The sequence below is a fragment of the Diabrotica virgifera genome, chromosome 8 (genome assembly GCF_917563875.1).
Source record: "Diabrotica virgifera virgifera chromosome 8, PGI_DIABVI_V3a".
Taxonomy (NCBI): domain Eukaryota; kingdom Metazoa; phylum Arthropoda; class Insecta; order Coleoptera; family Chrysomelidae; genus Diabrotica; species Diabrotica virgifera.
Genome location: NC_065450.1, coordinates 134,057,847 through 134,080,779, shown reverse-complemented (window position 1 = coordinate 134,080,779; position 22,933 = coordinate 134,057,847). Strand labels below are relative to the sequence as shown.

Here is a 22,933-nt window from a genome sequence, read left to right as displayed (position 1 = left end):
TTGACTTCGGGGTGTTGGGCCTTATTTCACGTTTTTTTTTGGTATCTCGTAAACAAAAGTGGACAAAAAAAATTTCTTGCTGGACAAGAGTGGACATTTGATGGACAATTTGAAAAAATGGTATTTAGAGGTGCCAACTTCACACGGCTTATCCACACAGCTTTTTTCTACACAATTCCTTTTCTCATTAATCGTTTGAAAACGATTTCCGGAGTTAAAATCGAAACGTCAAATATTTTTTAGGCAAAAATGTAATTGTCATTACAATCAAATTGTGGCTAATTCCATATAAACAATTTAACTTAACATGCCACAAGAAAACAGTTTTAGAACCATATTAAACTATTTTCTCACCTTGAAAACAATTCCTTTATAGTATGACTTTCCCGCATACGACAACCAGTTTGGACCTCTTCGTTTAGGTTGTAACACTGATGAAACAAACTCCTTGTCGCCTTGTAAGCTCACTTTAAAAACGCTACAAATAACTATTAGAAATATTAATTTGAAATACATTTTAAATTAATTCTTCTCCAATAATGATGTGCACGAGCAATTGGTTGTGACGCGGTTGACCGCAAATGCGGTTGTTTAACTGATGTCTTTAAGAGTAGGAGTTTCGTTGATCTGTTTTCGCAGACAGTGTTAAAATTCCAACATATTATAAACATGATATTTATGAGATTACGATTCATAACGTTATTTTTTGGAAAAACCAGTTTGAATAATTTTAATCTTAAATTAATTATTGCGATTAAATCCGTTAATCATACAAAATTTATACAAATCAATAATTGTATAATTTTACAGAAATAAATCAAAAGAAGTAAATGACTAATTTAAACAAAAATACAAATTTATATAAATTGGTAGACCTATAGACATAGACCAAGAGCTGGAGACGGATTTTGCTCGTGATCGGTAATATGGACAAACTATACGGGGATATGTCGGATTAGTCGTGTAAGTACATGACTTTTCCAAAAGTGTGGACAGCTGAGCGGGGGACGAGGGTAGTTATGTAATTATATGTATTGCATGATATATTAGTAAATTTTTATATACAGTGAGCACGTAAAGGTTGGAATAAATTCATTTTCTCGAGAATGGACGATTTTGGAAAAAAATCCCGAAACAGGTCAATTTTACTTATGGGTGATGGGTGATGGGTGATGTCACTTACTAGTGACATCACCCATCTGGGCGTGATGACGTCATCGATGATTTTTTTTTAAATAAGAATATTGGTCGTGTGATAGCTCATTTGAAAGGTAGTTCAATTCTCTATTCAGTAATATAAAAAACATAATTATTTATACAGGGTGTCCAAAAATTTTTTTTGAATTAAACTTATTGACATAAGAAGAATAATGTATGTAATTTATTTAATCCAAAATACATTTTACTGCTCTCAGAAAACAGAAAAAATGTTTATTTGAAAATTAGTCATGGCTTTTCGCTTAAATTAAATGTTTAAACTGTCACGAGGCGGGTGGGTGGCTGCTTTAATATTGAATTTAAGCAAAAACACTATATTTATTTGCCAAATAAACATTTTTTTCCTATTTTCTGATAACAGTAAAATGTATTTTGAATTAAATAAATTACACACATTCTTTTTTTATGTCAATAAATTTAATTAAAATTTTCTTTTGGACACTCTGTATAAATAATTATGTTAATGTTTATACTACTGAATAGAGAATTGAATTACCTTTCAAATGAGCTATCACACAATCAATATTTTCATTTAAAAAATCATATATGACGTCATCTCGCCCAGATGGGTTACGCCACTATTATAATATATATATAAGATTGGATTTTTTCTAAAGCATAACACAATATGATTCTCGTCTAAAACAAAGTTTATTTAATTTTTACATAACTAATATTAACTAATGAAATACTAACCTAAAACAAAGAATCGACAATTAAATGTTCATGCTTTACATTTCTTATTATAAGAACTTGAATTGTCTTTTAAACTTTTAAATATTAAATTATATTAAAGCAAATTCATTTATGATTGTAATGACAACTTGCCAAAGTCAGTGTCACCACAAAGCTTACATCACCCCCCTTCGAAATGCAAATTTTCTTCGTAAAATTTAGCCGCTAAAATTAAAAGTCAGTGAGCATAGGAATGAGCTTTGTGACATGATACAATACAATTGATCTTGTTCCACGACCGGTATTTATTTTAAAAACTGAATCCGATATTTTTTCGTCTATTTCAAAGGGACCAATTCTAATTTCATCCATTTTCTTTTTATTTAATTTGTTTCCATAGTCAACAAATACCTTATCTCCTTTTTTAAAATCATACTGTAACCTGTTCTTATTTAATAAAGATTTATTATATTCATGCGATTTTATTGACCTTTGGAGTGCTATTTTTCTATCTTCTTCCAAATTGTTGGTTAATACATGTTTTTCTTTTAGTTCATGGGGTAACAAGTCTGTAGACTCACCAGACAGCAAATATTTAGGAGAAAATCCTGTTACAGAATGGTTTGTTTCATTATATCTATTTCTACACTCTTCTGCTACTTTTGATCAATTTGTTTTTCCTTTTGACTCATTGATTTTGCATCTTATTTTGTTGACAATTGTCTGATTTAGCCTTCCATTTAAAGCGTTTGAAAACGGTGCGTCTACCGCTGTAAGTATTAATTGAATATTTCTGTTATTGAGGTAATTTTTGAATTCAATTGAATTAAATGCTGGATATTGATCTGTAAGCAAGATGTCTATTGTTTCTTCTTTAAGAATTTTTTCTAAAAGTTTAATGAAGTCTCGAGCATATTGATTCTTGGAACATAGGATATATGTATATCTAGTAAAGTGGTCAACTAATAGATGTAAATATCGTTTTGTTGATCTTTGTCCTCCAAATCCTCCTATTGTGTCCAGTGACATTATTTGAAAGGGTTTAGTAGCTGGGCCTAATTGCGACATAAAGCCATATTTTCTATTTAGTCTTGTTTTATTTTTTATACATATCTCGCAGTTTTTGCATATATTTTTAATATTTTCTGATAGATTTGGTGCAGTATAAAAGGGTTTTATTTTAGATTCTGTTTGATTTATTCCAGTATGACAATATTTTTCATGTATCTTTTTGATTATCGTTTTACTGTAATCTTCAGTTAGGACTATTTTTTTCATATTTTTCCCACTTTTTTTATAATAAATTCCATCTTCTAAAACCATGTTCTTTTCTAATTTTTTTATTTGCAAATTTTGTGCTTGGTCATGTTTTATGTCATGAATATCAATAATATTTACTGTTCTTAAGTTGTCTTCATAATTTTCATCAACTTCCAACACCGGATTTCTGCTGAGACAATCCGCTTCTGTATTATTTTTTCCTGGAAAATATTTTATTTCACAATTATATTGTGACAGATAATGTGACATATCGCCTAATTCATCGTCAGGTCTGTTTCTTATATTTAACTTCTCTAAAGGTTTGTGATCTGTATAAACGGTAAAATAGTTTCCAATCAACCAATGTTGCCAAAACTTTATGCTCTCTTTTATGGCTAAACATTCTAAAAATATCGCTTTTTTCTTTTTTTGAGATTCATTTATTTTTTTAGAAAAATACGCAACTGGTTTTTCTTCACCATTGTGTTGAATTTGTTTCAAAACTGCTCCTATTCCTATGGCACTGGCATCAGTATAAATAAATATTGGTGCTTGTGGATCATAAATGGCTAGTATGGGTTTGGAACATAGATAATCTTTAATTCTCCGGAATGCATGCTCACTCTGTTCTGTCCAATTGAATGTCTGATCTTTTCTCAGCAATTTATGTAAAGGGTCAAGAACTATCGAGACATTAGGAATGTATTTTCCATAAAAGCTAATTTTGCCCAAAAATTGTCGTATTTGTTTTCTATTCTGAGGAATAGGGAAATCGTTTATTGATTTTAAATTGTCTTTTAGAGGTGAGATCGTATTCTTCTGTAATATATGTCCTAAATATTTAACAGAATCACTTGCAAACTTACATTTTGTGAATTTTAGCCTGAAACCTTCTTCTCGAATAGCCTCCAGAAATTTTTTTAAGTGTGTGATATGTTCATCAAATGTCTTAGAAAAGACCAGTATATCATCAATGAAATTTACTGCAAATCCTGTCAGGTTATTTTTTCTTATAATATTTCCCAAAATTCGTTGAAATATGGCTGGAGATGTTTTAAGTCCGAATGGTAAACAGGTCCATTGGTAATGTCCTTCTTGCGTTACAAATCCAGTTTTGTGTCGGTCTGTAATTTTTAATGGAATAGCCCAAAAAGCTGAATTTATATCCAGAGTTGTAAAATAATTACAATTTATTGTTTTTGTTATTAAATCTTCTATGAGCGGAAATGGTTGTGATTGAGGTATAATTATTTTATTTAAATCTCTGAAGTCTATGCATAATCTACTTTTTTTTCCTTCGTCCTTTTTAAAAGCTAAGGTAACAGGTGCCGCAAATGGACTGTAAGATTCCTCAATCAACTCATGTTTTAAAAGTTGTGAGATTTGATTTTCTATTTCTATCTTGTCTTGGACTGAACATCTATATGGTCTTTTATAGCAATATTTATCAACTTGCAAATCTATACAGGCTTCATATTTCTTCACTTTGCCAGTATCATATTTATTTTTAGCAAAAATTTCAGTGTAACTATCCAATAATGTGTTTATCTGATTTCTTTGATCAGTGTTTAAATGTTCTGTATCTATATTAAATTTGTTGGTATCTATACCTTCATTAAAGTTCACTGCATATTCTTCTTCTTCTATATTTATTTCCATATTTTCAGTTTGTTTATCTTCAAACATATTTTTACTACTTATTTTGAAATTATTTGTATTTTGTATTTGGATATTTAAATTCTCATCATGAGTCAACCCAAATTTTTGTATTGAATCTAATCCTAGTATTAGATCATACTCAAAGTTTTCATTTTCAAAGATAAATGCATTTATTTTCTTCTTTACATGTAATAACTCTGCATCCAGCATAATCAATCCTTTAGTTTTACCTCCTCCACTTATTGTTTTTATTGTGTCATAACAATAATTAGGTTTTATATTCGTCACCTGAACTAATTTTGAATTTATTAATGTTATTCGTGAACCAGGATCATACAGCGCCTTGACTTCTAATTTATCATTTAACATCACTGAAATCTCAATTAGTGGAGGAAATTTTAGTTTTTTGAATCTTCATTACTCAGTTCAACTTCTAATAATGAATTAGAATTTACGTTTTTATCATCTGTCATTTCTTTTTTATAGTTATACCAGCAAACATTCTCTTTATGAAATCTATTTAATTTTCCTTTCTTCTCACAAATTCTACAAGATTTTTTTTCAGTTCGATTTATTTCTTGGTTATTGTATTTATTTCCAGTGCTTAAGTTTTTCTTTGTGTAGTTTTTTCTTGTTAAATTTTCTAGTCCTCTTATGCAGTTAAATAAGTCATTTGCATATTTAAGACTTTCTCTGTCTATTCTATCCGTTATGTAGTTTGGTAGACCGGTGGCAATCAAATAAATCAGGGTCGGTATATCTATGGATTTGTTTATTTCCAGCAACAGTCTCTCTTTTTTTAGAGCATATTCTAACATTGATCCTTGTATATACAGTAGAAAAAATGAAAGAATACCCATGAACGAGCATATAAAACACGCTGTATTTTCCTGTCACCGTGTCACACAAAAAATTGGCCAGCGCAAGTACATGTAATAATTATTATTACATGTACTTGCGCTGGGCAATTTTCTTTGTGACACGGTGACATGAAAATACAGCGTGTTTTATATGTTCGTTCATGGGTATTCTTTCATTTTTCCGACTGTACTTAAAATTCATAGCGTACCTTATTGGTGACCAGCCTTTATCAGCAAATGTTTCACTTAAACTTTCTTTCCATACAGACCAATCAGAATCTATAGTATGTTTGATAATCATTGAAGTGTACCAATCTACGTAAGTATCGTCTAATAGTAGTTTTAGAATTTCTATTTTGTGTATATCTTTATCTATTTTTAAACGTGTACATTCACTTTCAAAATTTTGTAACCATTGTTTGACATTTGTCGTATTTCTTGAAAATACCTCTATTGAAAATTCTGCTGCTAATCCGATCTTATTTTCTGGATTTTTTGTCAATATTGGTTTTGTCGATAACAACTCATGACTTTCTTCTAACTTTTCAAGTAAAAACCCATCAAATTGTACATTGTCATTATCTAAATATGTTGACTTCATTTCCTTGGTTAATGTTATCCAAACTTGTCTCTTGTCGTGCCTTCTCTGCAGGGATCTTTTTATTTTGTCAAATATTTCATGCTTTAATATTTCCTTGTGTAAATTAACTGGTTGATACTCTATAGGCACAATAAAAGTTTGATTTTGTGTATCCGTAATGGAAGTTATGGCATAAATATTTGTCTTGTTATCATCTGGTTTAGCTTTTACAATAAATTCAAATCGTAATTTCTCCATTATGTAGGTATCCAATTTAAATTTTTCCACATGTATACGAATTGTCGATTTATAAGATTGGATTTTTTTCTAAAGCATAACACAATATGATTCTCGTCTAAAACAAAGTTTATTTAATTTTTACATAACTAATATTAACTAATGAAATACTAACCTAAAACAAAGAATCGACAATTAAATGTTCATGCTTTACATTTCTTATTATAAGAACTTGAATTGTCTTTAAACTTTTAAATATTAAATTATATTAAAGCAAATTCATTTATCATTGTAATGACAACTTGCCAAAGTCAGTGTCACCACAAAGCTTACATATATGCCAAAAAGTCGTAATTTAAAAATAAAAATTGACCTGTTTCAGGATTTTTTTTCCAAAATCATCCGTTTTTGAGAAAATTCCTTTACGCTCTCACTGTATACATATTAATATTTTAAGTAGTTAATTTTAAAACGATTAATTTTTTTTTCATGACTATTAGTAATAAAAATTTCCAGAACAATTTTAATGATTTTTAATATTAATTGTTTTGCATAAATTATATTATAAAAAAATATTTGAACAATATAAGAAAGTTTCATTTTCTCTCTACTTTTTTATAAAAATATTTAGTCCAGAAAGCCAGTGCGCATCCGCTAGGAAAAATATTCCGATTCGGATTTTTTGCACAATCTTACTCAAAAAGGACCCCTTTTAACAAATTTGCATGTTGCCAGGACCAAAAGTGGGTGAATAATTTTTTAAACGTTTTTTTTTTTGTTTTTTTCCTAAAATTATTTTTTTTGTATGGAACAAAGTTTTTTTAGGTTTTTTGGATCATTCCAAATAGAAAAGGTTTTTAGTGACTTTTCTCTAAAGTTGATAGTTTTTGACATACTATAAGCGATTAAAAATTGAAAAATTACGAAATCGTTCATTTTTAACCCTCAAAAACTATGTAAAAAACTAAAAATTTGAATGTTGCCAAGGTAGGTAGATATTCTTCAAACATCGATTGATGAGATCCCGAAGAGTTTTTTGCAATACAATATTCAAAACTCCTTTGTTTTTTAATTGCTAATCAAGCATGCGTGACACTATTTTCCACCGTTGCATGTGTATACAAGTATACAGTATGGTGCAAATGAAAGGAATAAATTCTTTATTTCGTAAACCGGCGACTTTAAGGAAAAATACCGAAACAGGTCGATTTTTATTTTTAAGTTATGATATTGTGGCATATATGGTATACATAAAAAATAAATGTATAAATAATTATGTAAATGTTTATATTACTGAATAGAGAATTGAAGAACCTTTCAAATGAGCTAGTACACGACTCCTATTCTCATTTAAAAAAATCATCCATTACGTCATCACGCCCAGATATATGACGTCACTAGTATACCATATACGCCACAATATGATAACTTAAAAATAAAAATCGACATGTTTCGGGATTTTTCCTTAAAGTCGCCGGTTTACGAAATAACGAATTTATTCCTTTCATTTGCACCACACTGTATACACATGCAACGGTGGAAAATAGTGTCGCGCACGCTTGATTAGCAATTAAAAAACAAAGGAGTTTTGAATACTGTATTACAAAAAACTCTTCGGGATTTCATCAATCGATGTTTAAACAATATCTACCTACCTTGGCAACATTCAAATTTTAAGTTTTTCACATAGTTTTTGAAGGTTAAAAATGGCCGATTTCGTAATTTTTAAATTTTTAATCGCTTATATGTCAAAAACTATCAACTTTAGAGAAAAGTCACTAAAGTCCTTTTCTATTTGGAATGTTCCAAAAAAAAAAAAATAAAAAAAACTTTGTTCCATGCAAAAAAAATAATTTTAGGAAAAACACAAAAAAAACGTTTAAAAAATTTTTGACCCACTTTTGGTCCTGGCAACATGCAAATTTGTTAAAAGAGATCCTTTTTGAGTAAGATTGTGCAAAAAACCCGAATCGGAATATTTTTCCTAGCGGATGCGCAGGGGCTTTCTGGAATAATTGTGTGTACTATGGCTAAACCTACCCTTACCTGTTTTGAAGTGTATCACATGTTACATGTAATTAGCTTTGTTCACCGCTTTAAATATTTCCTCAATTTTAAACTTCAATTAAAGTACACATTAAAAAAATCGCCCTTTTTGACCAAATTAGCCCCATTAAAAAAAACTACCCTACCTAGCTGTCCACAAATTAGAAATTTAATTTTGAACACTGAGACGAGCAAACGGTGAAAGTTGCGGACATATTCTCGATGACGAGAGCCACCAACGAATTTCAATTTAGGTACTTACTCCATTTTTAAGAAAAATGACCCCAACTAGCTGTCCACCCTTTTGGATTTTGATTCTACACAACTAAATGCATAACCTGTGCAAGTTGCGAAAATATTCTCGATGCCGAGCATCACCCAAAACTTTTTCATATTCATCCCTCTCCGCCGCCCCTTTCCCCTATAGATTTTGCTCTGTTATACCATGACCTACTTATTCCCAAATTTTGGTGCACTATTTCGAACGTCACAAAAAAAAAACAATAAAATCAGCAACTTTTACCCCTTATATCTACCCTCGTTTGAGATTTTTTTTATTTTATATTTCTGGACATGCTGTTTTCCTCTACATCTAGCAAGAATTAAAGTTTTTGAAGTTATACTTCTTTACCGGCGATAGAGGGTGAATTTTTATATGGTAAAACCTAGCGACCGGGCGCATGCGCATTATAACTTTGTTCTGATTGGATGTTCAAATGACATGTCAAAAATTATTCAATATGGCGGCTGTGGCACAGCTGTAGTTAGATTATTTATGGCTGTTGCGTTTTAAAATTTGTGTGAAAAGAAACAACAAACAAAAGTTAGTTAATAGTTATACTGCCTTTTTAAATAGTTTTCATATACCTATATTTTTGGACTTTTGGACTATTTTGGACAAGGAAAACTCATTCTAATTTGGTAAGTAGTTTTTATTATAATCATATTGTAATTATACATTTGGATTAGGTTGAAATACATACATTTATTTTCTCAAGAATGCGGATTTTAGAGAGAAATCCCAAATTAGGTTCGATTTTTATTTTTAAATTATGATTTTTTGGCGTAGATTTATTTATCTAGTAGGTATGTAATGCTTTGATTTACATACTTAATTTGATTACCAACAAAAGTTCTACCAATCTTCATCTAATATATTGCTTTCTTACTGTTTTGTTATATTTTTATATTTTCTTCCACAAAATTTAAACTACATAATTTAATTTTCAAAACAACTGTCAAACAGTAAAACGTTCAGTTACCGTATTTTTCCACATGACAAATAATGTGGGATTGGACGAGTGAGTCTACGTTTCGATTACGAATCAAAGCGCCACGAAGTTCACGGGTTCAATTCCCGATGCAAGTTTTATTTTTTTATTTTTTTATGCATGTTATGATTGTAAGTATATTTGTTATATAATTTTTTTTTCAGAAAATGTATTTAAAATTTTTGCCAACAATTATTATCTGTCAGAAATCATTTTTTCTTTGTGGCATTTTTCAATGTGTTTGTGTGCGTTTTATTCTTTTATTTTTTTAAATTTTTGGTATTGTCTTAAAAATCAGATAATATGTAGTATGGTAGGGGAGCAAAGTATGCTAAATGTGCAGTCACTCGAGCGCTTTGGGGACCTATTGGGTTGTGATTATTAGGTCCTAAAACCAAAAAAAGTTAAGTAAAATTTTCCATTTTAGCGGGCGCTTGCCATTTTTTAATTTAATTTTCCATTTCCATTAATCGCTTTTTCCGAATATAGCGCCATCTATCCATAATTCGAAAAAATGTTTCGAATAAAAGTTGCTTATTTTTATGCAGGGAATTCAAATTTGCAATAAAAAATGGGGGCTCCCATTTAAGATTTTAAAGTAACCCCCCACCCCACCTCCGTGGGGGGTCGCGTTTAGTACCATTCGGTATATTTTTCAAAAATATTAAATAAGTGTATTTTGCAGTTGTTCGATCTGATGTTTATTTTACTAAATATCGCGGGATTTGTATTTAAAATTTAAAATTTACCCCCCACTCCTCTCTGCGAGGGGTCGTGTTTGGTATCTATCGATAGATTTTTGAAAAATATTGAACGTGTAGTTTTTAGTTTTTCGATCTGACTTTCATTTCGCGAAATATTCGGCTTTTTCTTGTGAAACTTTGTGACTCACCAATTCCCTTACGCCCCGCCAAAATCGTCAGATTTTTTAAATATACACTATTTTGCATATACTTAACTTACCTTATCTTAATCTGACAATTTCGAGTATTTTTAAGGATAGATTTTTTTTTTCGGGCCCCCCTAAACGAACTCCCCTGTGTTAAGAGCCAATATATGGCAGAGGTACATCTGCAGGGTACCACGTTTCTCCCCATATGATAATCTGACGCGCTCGAGTAACTGCAAAAATCCCCGCTTGGGCTCCCCTACCATAGAAGTATAACTTCTTACGTGCGTACAAAGTACACACACATTCTTGTTTATTCAAATCTTTGTACTGAATGTCAGAAGGTAGGAGATTTGAATCACACTTTCTTTGAGTGCACAAAATAAATTCCATACACCTATATACTATAATTTAATGGAAGATTTAATAAAATTTAATGTTTTTCCACCTTTCAATATTTTCAAATTTCCACTTTTCAAATATTTTAATCAAAATTATATTATGTTTTTTTTATAATATGTGTGCCGTACAGTGCCGGTTTATCCATTGGGCGCTTGGGGCGGGCGGAGGGGCCCGAAGAGACCTTTCCTTATATTGATAACAAATTAAAATCCGCTAAATAATCAAGGTACATATTTTTTGAAATAGAGAAAAATACTACGACATTCCTGCGATTTTGAAATGGTCTGATTTTAAGACTGATAACTTTATAAGAACTGTGATAACCTTTAAATCAAGGAGTACTTCCGCGTAAATGTCTGAAGCTGGAGACAAAGCTTGTTATAGAAGATTAAATGAAAGCAACTCTTATAGAGTAAAACCCAATGGAGGCAAAGAGGTGAGAGATTGGCCAATATACGACGCTGCTTGGCTAATATAAGTGTTCAAGCTGTTTATTGTTCATAATCATCAATGGCGCTACAACTCTTTGTGATTCTTTGTCGCGTTTACTTTGCCCAGGCCCGGATTGGACCGCCGGCCCACGTGCGCCTTTTGTGTTCGTTAGAACGCTGAAATTTTTTTTTTAACCTTTACACAAAGATTAGGCGGCTACCATTCCCCTAAAAACTGTTTTTACTTAATTAAGAAACAGAAACTGCTACAGAAACCTACATAATGAAGCCAATGGGTACTACAAAGTTATAACTTGTACCAGGTATCAGATAATCAAATAGCACAGATACGACGCGCGGCGCCCTCGAAGACCATTTTTACGAATCGGACGCCTTTCGTAGGTATCAATATCCGCTGTTTCTATTATAATACATAGCTTAGATTTGATGCGCGGCGAACTCGAAGACAATTTTTACGATTCAGGCGCCTTTCATAGGTATCAATAATTTCCGCTGTTTCTGTTATAATAAATAGCTTAGATACGACTCGCGGCTCCCTTGAAGACCATTTTATTTTTAGATTCCTTTGCCTATTGTAGGTATCAATATCCGTTGTTTATATTATAATAGATAAATAGCTTAGATACAACGCGCGGCGCCCTCGAAGATAATTTTTACGATTCGGGCGCCTTTCGTAGGTATCAATTTTTGCTGTTTCTATTATAAAAATGGTATTCCAGGGAGCTGCGCGTCGCATCTAAGCCATTTAATTATCTGATACTTGGTACAAACAATGTTATATCTCACAATTGGGCCTATAATAGATAGGTGTAGTTTTCTGCGCTCCATAACTACATTATACATATATGATTGTTGCGCCCCAGAATCCTAAATAATGAAGCCATTGGCTACAACAAAATACAACTTGTCAACTTGTATCAGGTATTAGATAATCAAATAGCTTAGATGCGACGCGCGGCGCCCTCGAAGGTCAATTTTTCGATTCAAGCGCCTTTCGTAGGTATCAATATCCGCTGTTGCTATTATAATATAAGAGTGTTACATCTCACAATTGCCTTAAAACATATGAGTGCAGTCTTCTGCGCTCCATAACTACATTATACATATAGGATTGTTGCGCTCTAGAATTCTACATAATGAAGCCCGTGGGCGTAGTAGAAACGTAACTTTGTCAGAATGCGCAAAAAGTGGCCATTTTAATGTTTGGTATAAATGTTGAAATTCGATAAGCCTCCTTTAAAAATAAGAGCTTGCCGATCTTGTAACATATCATTAATCATTTACATCCCATTTATACTCCCGGCACTGAAGTGAGGCAAAAAGTCGCCTCACTACTGGCCTCTCGTGCCTGATGGCCTCCCTTGCCACATCTGTAGCAGGAGTCCGCTCTGTTTTCTCCCTTGCAGTCGGTTTTACGATGACCGAACTGTAGGCATCTGAAGCATCGCTGGATATGCAGTCTCTCTTTCGTATCTTGCACGAGTTATAGCCAACATGTTCTTTTCCCACTTCTTTCTTGGCTGCGATGTGCGTCGGTCTGACTGTGACGTTTGTGTTGCCTTCTCCATTTTCCCTTATAGAGACAAGTTTGATGTGTTAGATTTTCTGCTGCCGGTATACCTCCGAACCTGTCTCAGGATTTCTTCCTTTTTGACATCAATTTCTATATCAAATATGTCCACCTGGTCCTGATAGCCCCGGACGTTCTCTACTACGTTTTCCTCCATGAGGGCCACGCTTATCTTCTTCAGGTGCTCGGCCTGTTCTTTTCATGCCACTTCGAGGTTTAGGTCCTTGTACCTAATCTTCTTAGCGCTTTTGACACCAATTTGACTCTTCCTCATATTTGCACAGCATTTGTTTAGCTTTAGCAACTCGGAGTAGGATTTTCCACATCCGTTCACGATCCCCTTCTGCGTCACCACGTTCATACTCCTCCAGCGCGAGGTGGAGGTCCATACCCATAAAGGTGACTTCGAGGAGTTTCCTGAGGTTCCTACCTCTGTAGCCCCCCTATACTCGCAGAGACGCCTCTCTGGTCTCCAGTCTCTCCATGTCTTCCCTCAGTAATTTAGAAATAATTGCCAGTAGTCTCTTGTCCCCTTCAATTTCCGTCACCCCGTCAACTGAACTTTAAATTTTAAACGCGGCCTACTGCGAATTAACAAACAGGGTGAATTTCGATATGCGATTCGATTTGCTTCGCGTTACAGATATCGATAAAAGTTATTTTGAAAAGTTGTTCCAAATATTATTATGATACCACATATTATGATAACATACCACATTTTATGACAAAATTCATAATTTTACTTTTGTTTTTCAGTTTTTGTGGTCAGGATCCTAAATCCTAAAATTGGCTGTCCCGAGACGCATCTCGAGACAGCCAAAAACGGTTTTTTCGATTTTTTCGTTTTTTCCGCTCAGATATTAAAAATTCTGCCTCTGCGATTTAAAAGAACGGCAAAAAGTACACAAAAAAATACTACTTAAAAGTTGGCCAAATCATATTATCATAACCTAAAAATTGTTTGAAAATTTCAAAAAATTTTCCTAGGCTCATTTTTCATTACAAAAATCTGAAAAAAATTGGGTTGTTTTGTATTCGAAAGAGACTTGAAACTTCTTGAATTTTTTCAGATTTTTAAAAGTAAAATTGCGCTCACAAAAAATAAAACGTAAAAATTCTTCTTTTCTTGATTTAAGACGTTTTAGGACCTCTGGGAAGCTAAAAATTTACATGAGGGCATAATTTTATATCCTTTATCGAAAAAATAAGTAGCGGAGCTGATCGGTGCGGGGGCATTTTTGACCATCTTATCCCGCTATAGCCTTTCATCTGAACTCTATGGTTACATTAATAACAAGATCATCAGTTAGATGGAGTTAGATGGATCATCAGTTAAATTGGACTTATAGACGCTGGCTTGAAAGAGCAACTAGAACGCGAAGCTGACTATTGGGTAAAGGTCCTAAGAAGAGTTGTAAAGGGAATATAATGCTAAAAAGACGTTACATCAGCTGTTAGATTTTTTACGCTAAATAAAGAAGAAGTCAAGATGTGAATTAATATTTTATACGAGATAAATAAAAAAGATATTGATGAAACCAAAGAGAACTTTCATAATGAAATTACTCATTTTATAACGTTATGCCAAAATTTGAATCAACATTTTTGAAAATTTGATGTTATCCAGGATGTAAAGGCAACTTTTCCCAATTTTTAACTTTATTGCAAGTTTATTTGACGATTACCAATAATTTCTAATGCGTCAGGCGAGCAGTCCTTTTCGGCTTTAAAAGGAATAAAGTTACATATATATTGAAGGTCAAATTTGGATCAAGAAACCCTAGACGCATTATCACTATTGTATTATAGAAAATAAAGAACTGGAGCGACTGAAATATCGTTGAAGGTAAAATAAGGATGAAATGGAATTTTATCAATATTTCTCTTTGTTCCTAGAGGGTTTCTTGATCCTGTTTGATGTAAAAATAAAAGATGGATAATTATAAATGCAAAAATAATAAAAGGTAAAATGAAATGAAATGTAAAAAATCTTGTTAAGGTTGCGTTATCTACTGCAAATCCCCCTCAAATTCACTGAACTAGTATATTCTTTATTTTTTTTGAATATTTTTTACATTTGCTATTTTTTTGTTTGTTTAAAAAAATTTATTGTATGGATTTTACAATAAACGACGAAGAGCAATGAAGGGGGCCCCTAAATCTCCAGTGCCCAGGGCTTGAAGTTAGGTTAAACCGGCACTGGTGCCGTAATCCTATATTATCTCTTGTATAAGGTCCTGAAAGTTTTTTCTTGTGGCATGTCGAATTTAAGTACATATTATGTTTATAATAGGTATGGATTGGGCCAAAATTTTATATTTATAATAATATAACTAATGTTTGACGTTTCGATTTCTACTGCGGAAATCGTTCTCAAAAATGATATCGCTAAAAAATTCTAGGAAGATTTTATAACCTGATTTTTTTAGGTTATGAATTTCTTTTCAGAAATGACATACTTGGCCTACATCTTATAGGCCACAGCAATGTATGGTTGAAATAAATTATTTCAAGGTGATATTATTACTCTAATGATATCAAATTCTGATTGTTTTTGAGTGTTATTTGATTGTGATTGATCACATAGAAGTGATTGTGTAAATACATTTTTTAATTTTTGTCATGGTTGTGTGTTAGTGTGTTGTGTGTTGCATATATGCACTGTGTATGAGATTTTCGATGAGTCGTTCTTCGACTTTCTTTATTCCGATATTGTGAGTATGTTGTTGACTTCTTCTTTTAGTATTGGTAACCAAAGCCTGCTGAATTCTGCTGATGAGTTTGCTGTACATTTTTGTTCGTTAAGTAGGATGATTGCTGCTGCTTTAACTTTTCCCTTTTTCATGTCTGATTTTTTCATGATTATTGATGCCTCTATTCATTGTACTCTGTGCTTGTTCTCCCAGGTTTGTTTGAATGTCTAGGATTTCTCTAAGTCTTTGTTCTTGATGTATTTTTCATGGTTCTTTACCTTGACACTTATTGGTCTTGCAGCTTCTTCCACGTATAAATTGTTGCATTCACAGGGTTTTTTAAAAGTGCAGTTTTTGGATCATTCTTGTGTGTTGTTGGGTTTGGTTTTGGACAGGATATATCTTGTTTAGTGTTGAGTGTTTGAGTGTTGGTTGTTTTTAATATTATTGCAATGTTGTACTTGTTTTCTATCTTTTTTAATTTTTCTGATAAGTTCTTTACATATGGTATGATTGTCATCTTAGAATCCTTTCTTTCTCTGGACTGCTTGTTGAATTTTGTTGTTTCTTTTCTTTGAGTAGTAATTTTTAGTCAAAATCTTTGTTAACGGGTTTTTTTCTCCTTGAAATGAATTTTTATTGGAGCAGATGGTTCGGGCTTTATCATTAAGGGATTTGATAATTCCTTTCTTGAACATGCAGAAATAGAAAAAGAAAATACAACGAAGAAAAACTCAAAGTGATAGAGGAGAAATTCCAAAAAAGGAAGTAGCCATAGCAAGGATATGCCCCATACATAAAAAGGTGACACAATGAGATGTGAAAATTATAGAGGGATCGCGTTGCTAGAAGTCGTTTACAAAATCTTGACAAACATCATAAGAAAAAAGCTAAATCAAGACACGGAAAAGATATTGGGCGAATATCAGGCAGGATTCAGAAGCAATAGGTAGACGACAGACTAAATATTTGCGGTTAAAAGAAATCCAGACTACGTTCTACGAACATAGAATAGCAGTATATTTATGTCCTGTTCGTCGACTTTAAGCAGGCCTACGATACGGTAAAGCGGCAACAGATCTACGAATTAATGAAAGAGATCCCTTTCTTCTAACTGTCTGCTGCTATCTATCAGACGATGTTAAAAGGCTACGGCTCCACGGGCGAGAAATTGACGCTAGCAGTAACTGTAAAACGAACTTAAGGTTCCGCGGAACGGAATAGGAATAGCCGAACTGAACCAACTACGCATAAGTCCTGTAGTCGGTACAGTTCGGCTATTCCTATTTCGTTCCGCGGAACCTTAAGTTCGTTTTACGGCTACTGCTAGCGTCAATTTCTCGCCCGTGGAGCCGTAGCCTAAAATTAGTGTCTCTTTACCACCAACAGTCGCGTGTATTCATTTCTACTTCATTTGAGTACCTAATACCTAATCTGTGCCTGAGCAGTAAGACCTCACCTGTTTTTTGATGCAGAAAACTCGATTTTTAACCTTTAACTACCCGTGCATCAAGTTATAACATAACTACACGCCTGGCGTACTTTATACGCCACAAGAAAATACACTTAAAAACAGCGAATTTGTTATTTTTTGAAAAATACACTTAGTTGTTTGTTATAAACCTTATATATTCGGCGTCAGTGAATACTTGGAGTTCCTTCTCAGTAAGCCAATTGGGATTTATAAATGGAATCATGGAATAACTGGATTCCATGACAAATAAAATTACTAATAAACATTTTTTTGAAATGTGATTTTTTACAGGAGAAAAGTATTGTTTATAAAGAAAAATATATTTTGTGCCTTCCCAGAACTCCGATTATAACGAAACTAAAATCAAATTGTAAAGCACATTCCAGTGATAGGTTAGAGAGATAAACAAGTTAAAAAATTAAATTTTTAAATATATTTGCAGTAGAATTCTTATATCTGGCGTACAAAATACGCCAGCGCGTGTAGTTAAAGATTAAGGTAAGTTTATAATCGTTTTCTCTTCTACTGAATAACTATTGGCCATTTCAAAATTTAATACATGTAACCTAGTATATTACCCTTAATTTGGATAAAAATTTTGAATATTATTTCGTAACTTAAAAATTTAAATAATATTTAATATCTTGTTTACGAGCTTGACAAAACCGGGTAGTCCGAAAATCAACAAAACCGGGTACCCGATTTTATCAGAACTGTTGTTACTTCCAGTTTCTACAGTGGTTTTTTGCTTTTAGTTAACTAAAACATGTGGCTTCTTCTGTTAAAGAAGCTAGTAGGAAAAATAAAAAAAAATCTCGAGTCGTAAAAAATTAAAACTAAATGAACTGCACAAAAAAAAAAGAAAAAAACGGGGTAAAAAGTGCTGCACCAAAAACAAAATTGGTTCCGAAATTACTTATTGCAGATTCTGAGAGTTTGGAGGAAGAAGATAATAATGAAGATGCGTGTATATATTACAATGCTCTATTTTCAAATTCTAAGGCGAAGCAAGGCTGGATAATATGTGTGTCTTGCACCAAATGGGCTCATGAAGCCTGTAGTGCCTAAGATGATGTAGATGAAGTTTTTACTTGTGATTTCTTTTAATAGATTTTCGATTTCTGTTCACATATTTTAAATAAATATTTTATTTTCTGCCTATTAGTCTTTTCCATGGTAATTAATTTTCTACCCGGTTTTATCATGCCGGTTGAACAAAACCGAGTATTTTGCAAAATTTTCATAAAAATAAAAAAAAATTAAAAATTTAAGAATATTTATAAAAATTGACATTGGCATATCAAACTTAAGTCATGTGAGAATATTTCAATCTGCAGCAAACATTTGCTACTGTAACATAGCAAAAGATACCGAGAGTTTTTGGACTGGTACCCGGTTTTGTCCAACTCTCCCCTACCTACTATACTAAAATAACAATAAAGATGCACTAGAAATAAACAAACCAAGACACGTTGAATCTTATGAGGAACACTTTCAAATCATTATTTACAATATACACATTGTAAATCCCAAAGCATGATTTACAAAGTTTATACATTGTAAATCATGATTTGGGAGTGCTCCTCGTAAGATTCAACGTGTCTTGTTTGTTTATTTCTAGGTCATCTTTTTTATGATTTTAGTACTTATAGTAAGTATGCAGTTATATAGAGCTGGAGAGGAATAAATTTGATTACTTCAAATTGTCCGCCAAAGAAAAATACCCGAAATCTGACTATAAAGACTTATCTCAAAAAACCAGATGCAGAAGCTCACGCCCGACTTTTTTTGATGACTCCGCACCATAAAGTATTAAATTGTTGTAGCCATTGTTGCTCGTTAGGCGATGGAGCAAAATATTCATTTTTGGCGTAGCCATGCAACAATTAATTAGCAAAAAAATACCCACTTGGTTTTAGATATTTAAACTGGCTATTTTCATTTTGGATGAAAATTACGGAAGGCGTTGGAGGGGGTGAGTTTGTAAATTCTTGTATACACCATCTTTCAAGCAAAAAATTCATTTTTGGCGTAGACCTTCAGCAATTAATTAGCAAAAAATACACACTTGGTTTTAGATCTTTAAACTGGTTATTTTCACCTTTTGTGAAATCCAGGGGATGAAAATAACGGTAGGGGTTGGAAAGCCTCAGTTTGTAAATGCTTGTATACCCTGTCTTTCAGAAATTAATTAGAAATAAAATATACCGTCGAAGCGACTCTCTATCTACTTTCCTTCCTGAAATATTAGTGTTGGGTAGTGTAGCTCAAGTATTAAACCGAAGTAGCCATTGTTGCTCGTTAAGGGATGAGGAAAAAATTCATTTTGGCGTAGACCTGCAGCAATTAATTAGCAAAAAATATCCACTTGGTTTTAGGTCTTTAAACTGATTATTTTCACTTTTTGTGAAATCCAGGGGATGAATAAAACGGTAGGGTTTGGAGAGGGTGAGTTTGTAAATTCTTGTATACACCATCTTTCAGCAATTAATATATGCCACCGGAAGCGACCCTCTATCTACTTTCGTTCCTGAAATATGAGTGTTGGGTAATATAGTTTAAGTATTAAACCGCAGTAGTTATTGTTGTTCGTTAGGGGATGAAGCAAAAAATTCATTTTTGGCGTAGACCTGCAGCAATTAATTACCAAAAAATACACACTTGTTATTAGATCTTTAAACTGTTTATTTTCACCTTTTGTAAAATCCAGAGGATGAAAATAACAGTAGGGGTTGGAGGGGGTGAGTTTGTAAATGCTTGTAGACCCTATCTAATTAGAAATAAAATATACCGCCGGAAGCGACCCTCTATCTACTTTCCCTCTTGAAATAGGAGTGTTGGGTAGTGTAGCTCAAATATTAAACCGCAGTAGCCATTATTGCTCGTTAGGGTATGAAGCAAAAAATTCATTTTTGGCGTAGACCTGCAGCAATTAATTATCAAAAAATACACACTTGGTTTTAGATCTTTAAACTGGTTATTTTCACCTTTTGTGAAATCCAGGGGATGAAAATAACGGTAGGGGTTGGAAAGCCTCAGTTTGTAAATGCTTGTATACCCTGTCTTTCAGAAATTAATTAGAAATAAAATATACCGCCGAAGCGACTCTCTATCTACTTTCCTTCCTGAAATATTAGTGTTGGGTAGTGTAGCTCAAGTATTAAACCGAAGTAGCCATTGTTGCTCGTTAAGGGATGAGGCAAAAATTCATTTTGGCGTAGACCTGCAGCAATTAATTAGCAAAAAATATCCACTTGGTTTTAGGTCTTTAAACTGATTATTTTCACTTTTTGTGAAATCCAGGAGATGAATATAACGGTAGGGTTTGGAGAGGGTGAGTTTGTAAATTCTTGTATACACCATCTTTCAGCAATTAATATATGCCACCGGAAGCGACCCTCTATCTACTTTCGTTCCTGAAATATGAGTGTTGGGTAATATAGTTTAAGTATTAAACCGCAGTAGTTATTGTTGTTCGTTAGGGGATGAAGTAAAAAATTCATTTTTGGCGTAGACCTGCAGCAATTAATTACCAAAAAATACACACTTGTTATTAGATCTTTAAACTGTTTATTTTCACCTTTTGTAAAATCCAGAGGATGAAAATAACAGTAGGGGTTGGAGGGGGTGAGTTTGTAAATGCTTGTAGACCCTATCTAATTAGAAATAAAATATACCGCCGGAAGCGACCCTCTATCTACTTTCCCTCTTGAAATAGGAGTGTTGGGTAGTGTAGCTTAAATATTAAATCGCAGTAGCCATTGTTGCTCGTTAGGGTATGAAGCAAAAAATTCATTTTTGGCGTAGACCTGCAGCAATTAATTAGCAAAAAAATACCCACTTGGTTTTAGATCTTTAAACTGGTTATTTTCACTTTTTGTGAAATCCAGGGGATGAAAATTACGGTAGGCGTTGGAGGGGGTGAGTTTGTAAATTCTTGTATACACCATCTTTCAAGCAAAAAATTCATTTTTGGCGTAGACCTGCAGCAATTAATTAGCAAAAAATACACACTTGGTTTTAGATCTTTAAACTGGTTATTTTCACCTTTTGTGAAATCCAGGGGATGAAAATACCGGTAGGGGTTGGAAAGCCTCAGCTTGTAAATGCTTGTATACCCTGTCTTTCATAAATTAATTAGAAATAAATTATATCGTCGAAGCGACCCTCTATCTACTTTCCTTCCTGAAATATTAGTGTTGGGTAGTGTAGCTCAAGTATTAAACCGCAGTAGCCATTGTTGCTCGTTAAGGGATGAGGCAAAAATTCATTTTGGCGTAGACCTGCAGCAATTAATTAGCAAAAAATATCCACTTGGTTTTAGGCAGTGGCGGCTCGTGGCCTTAGAGACAGGGTCGGCAAGGTCTTTTTGTCTCCTCATATAGGTATACCATCTAATTAGAAGGCTTAAATCATCATAGGACATTTTTTTTGTTTGGTTTACTTGACATTTTCTCTTGTTTCATGGTGTTTCGACAATATGTTTTGATTCTTTTGAGACAAGAGAAATTCCTTTCATTTAAAGCAGAAGTTGGTGGTAATAAGAGAATCGATGATCAGTTTGTTGTAATGAATGACAGTACTTACTTACTATAAAAAATTACACATATTTTGTAACTTATCCAACTTTCTGAAAATATTTGGATCAACGTAATTTTTAAGTAATTTGTAATAATAAATATCTTGAAAATTCTTTGGCGAAGGTAACTTTTAAATTTTGAATCGTCAAAGAGGTCAAAAATTTGAAAATCTTCAAAATTCGAAAAACGATTATCTATTTGCATAATACATAGTAGGTATCAAAAATTTCAAAATATACTCGTTTTTCGAGATATGTATCATGCCTGTGTCTTTTTTGGGGTGGTCTGGAAATATCAAGCGAACCCAAAACGTCACTGCGTATATATTGGAAACTACTATCATTACGAAAATCTTTGAGATTTTGCACCAGTTTTCTTATTCTATCTTTGGAATAAATAATGTCAGTTGACTGATTTTGAACAACAATGAATATCAAATCGGTTTGGGCAAACACTTTCTTAAAAATATTTAAAAGAATATTAAAAGAGTAATCATTTAATAAAGTTCTCAAACCGCTTGCTTCACGGATCAAGATATCACATCACAACTTTCAAAATCGTCGCTTTCGATAATGAATTTAAAAAAACTTCCAAAAGCTTTTCACGAAAATCTGCTACAGTGGAAACTAACCGAGGTTTAAAATTTCATCGCGTGTGACAAACAAATTGTTCTAAAACAGTAGTCCGTTTGGGAGAGCTAACTGGCAAGAAAAGATTTCTTTAATTTTTTTACACGTACCTATCCTGCAAAACTAAATTAATTTTATTCTAATGACAGTGAGTAAATAAAGCTTGTGGTACAATAGTGTTAACTTTTGCCTGGAGACCGTTCAATTCACCAGACATCACGGCAGCGCCATCATAAGTTTGCCCTACCAATTTAGTTTTGATATCAAAAAATTTTAATCTGTTATTTAAAACACCAAAAACATATTCTGCCTTACTGCTTTTACTCACGTCTGTAAAACCTAAAAACCTCTCATAAATATTACCACGTAACGCGTATCGGACAGGGCGGATGTAATTTCGGCCGGAAAAAGAGCAGGTACTAAAAGCCGGTAGGTAAA

The 22,933-nt window shown here is 32.8% G+C and overlaps 1 protein-coding gene across 1 annotated transcript in view; it reads right to left on the bottom strand.

The window, feature by feature from the left end:
* Nucleotides 1-643, bottom strand: part of LOC126890747 (collectin-12-like) — a 62,963-nt gene extending 62,320 nt beyond the window's left edge. The window contains exon 1 of the mRNA XM_050659918.1: nucleotides 355-643. Within this exon, the coding sequence (XP_050515875.1) occupies nucleotides 355-516 (162 nt within the window). The 5' untranslated portion in view covers nucleotides 517-643. The remainder of the gene's footprint in view (nucleotides 1-354) is intronic.
* Nucleotides 644-22,933: the final 22,290 nt, after the last annotated feature.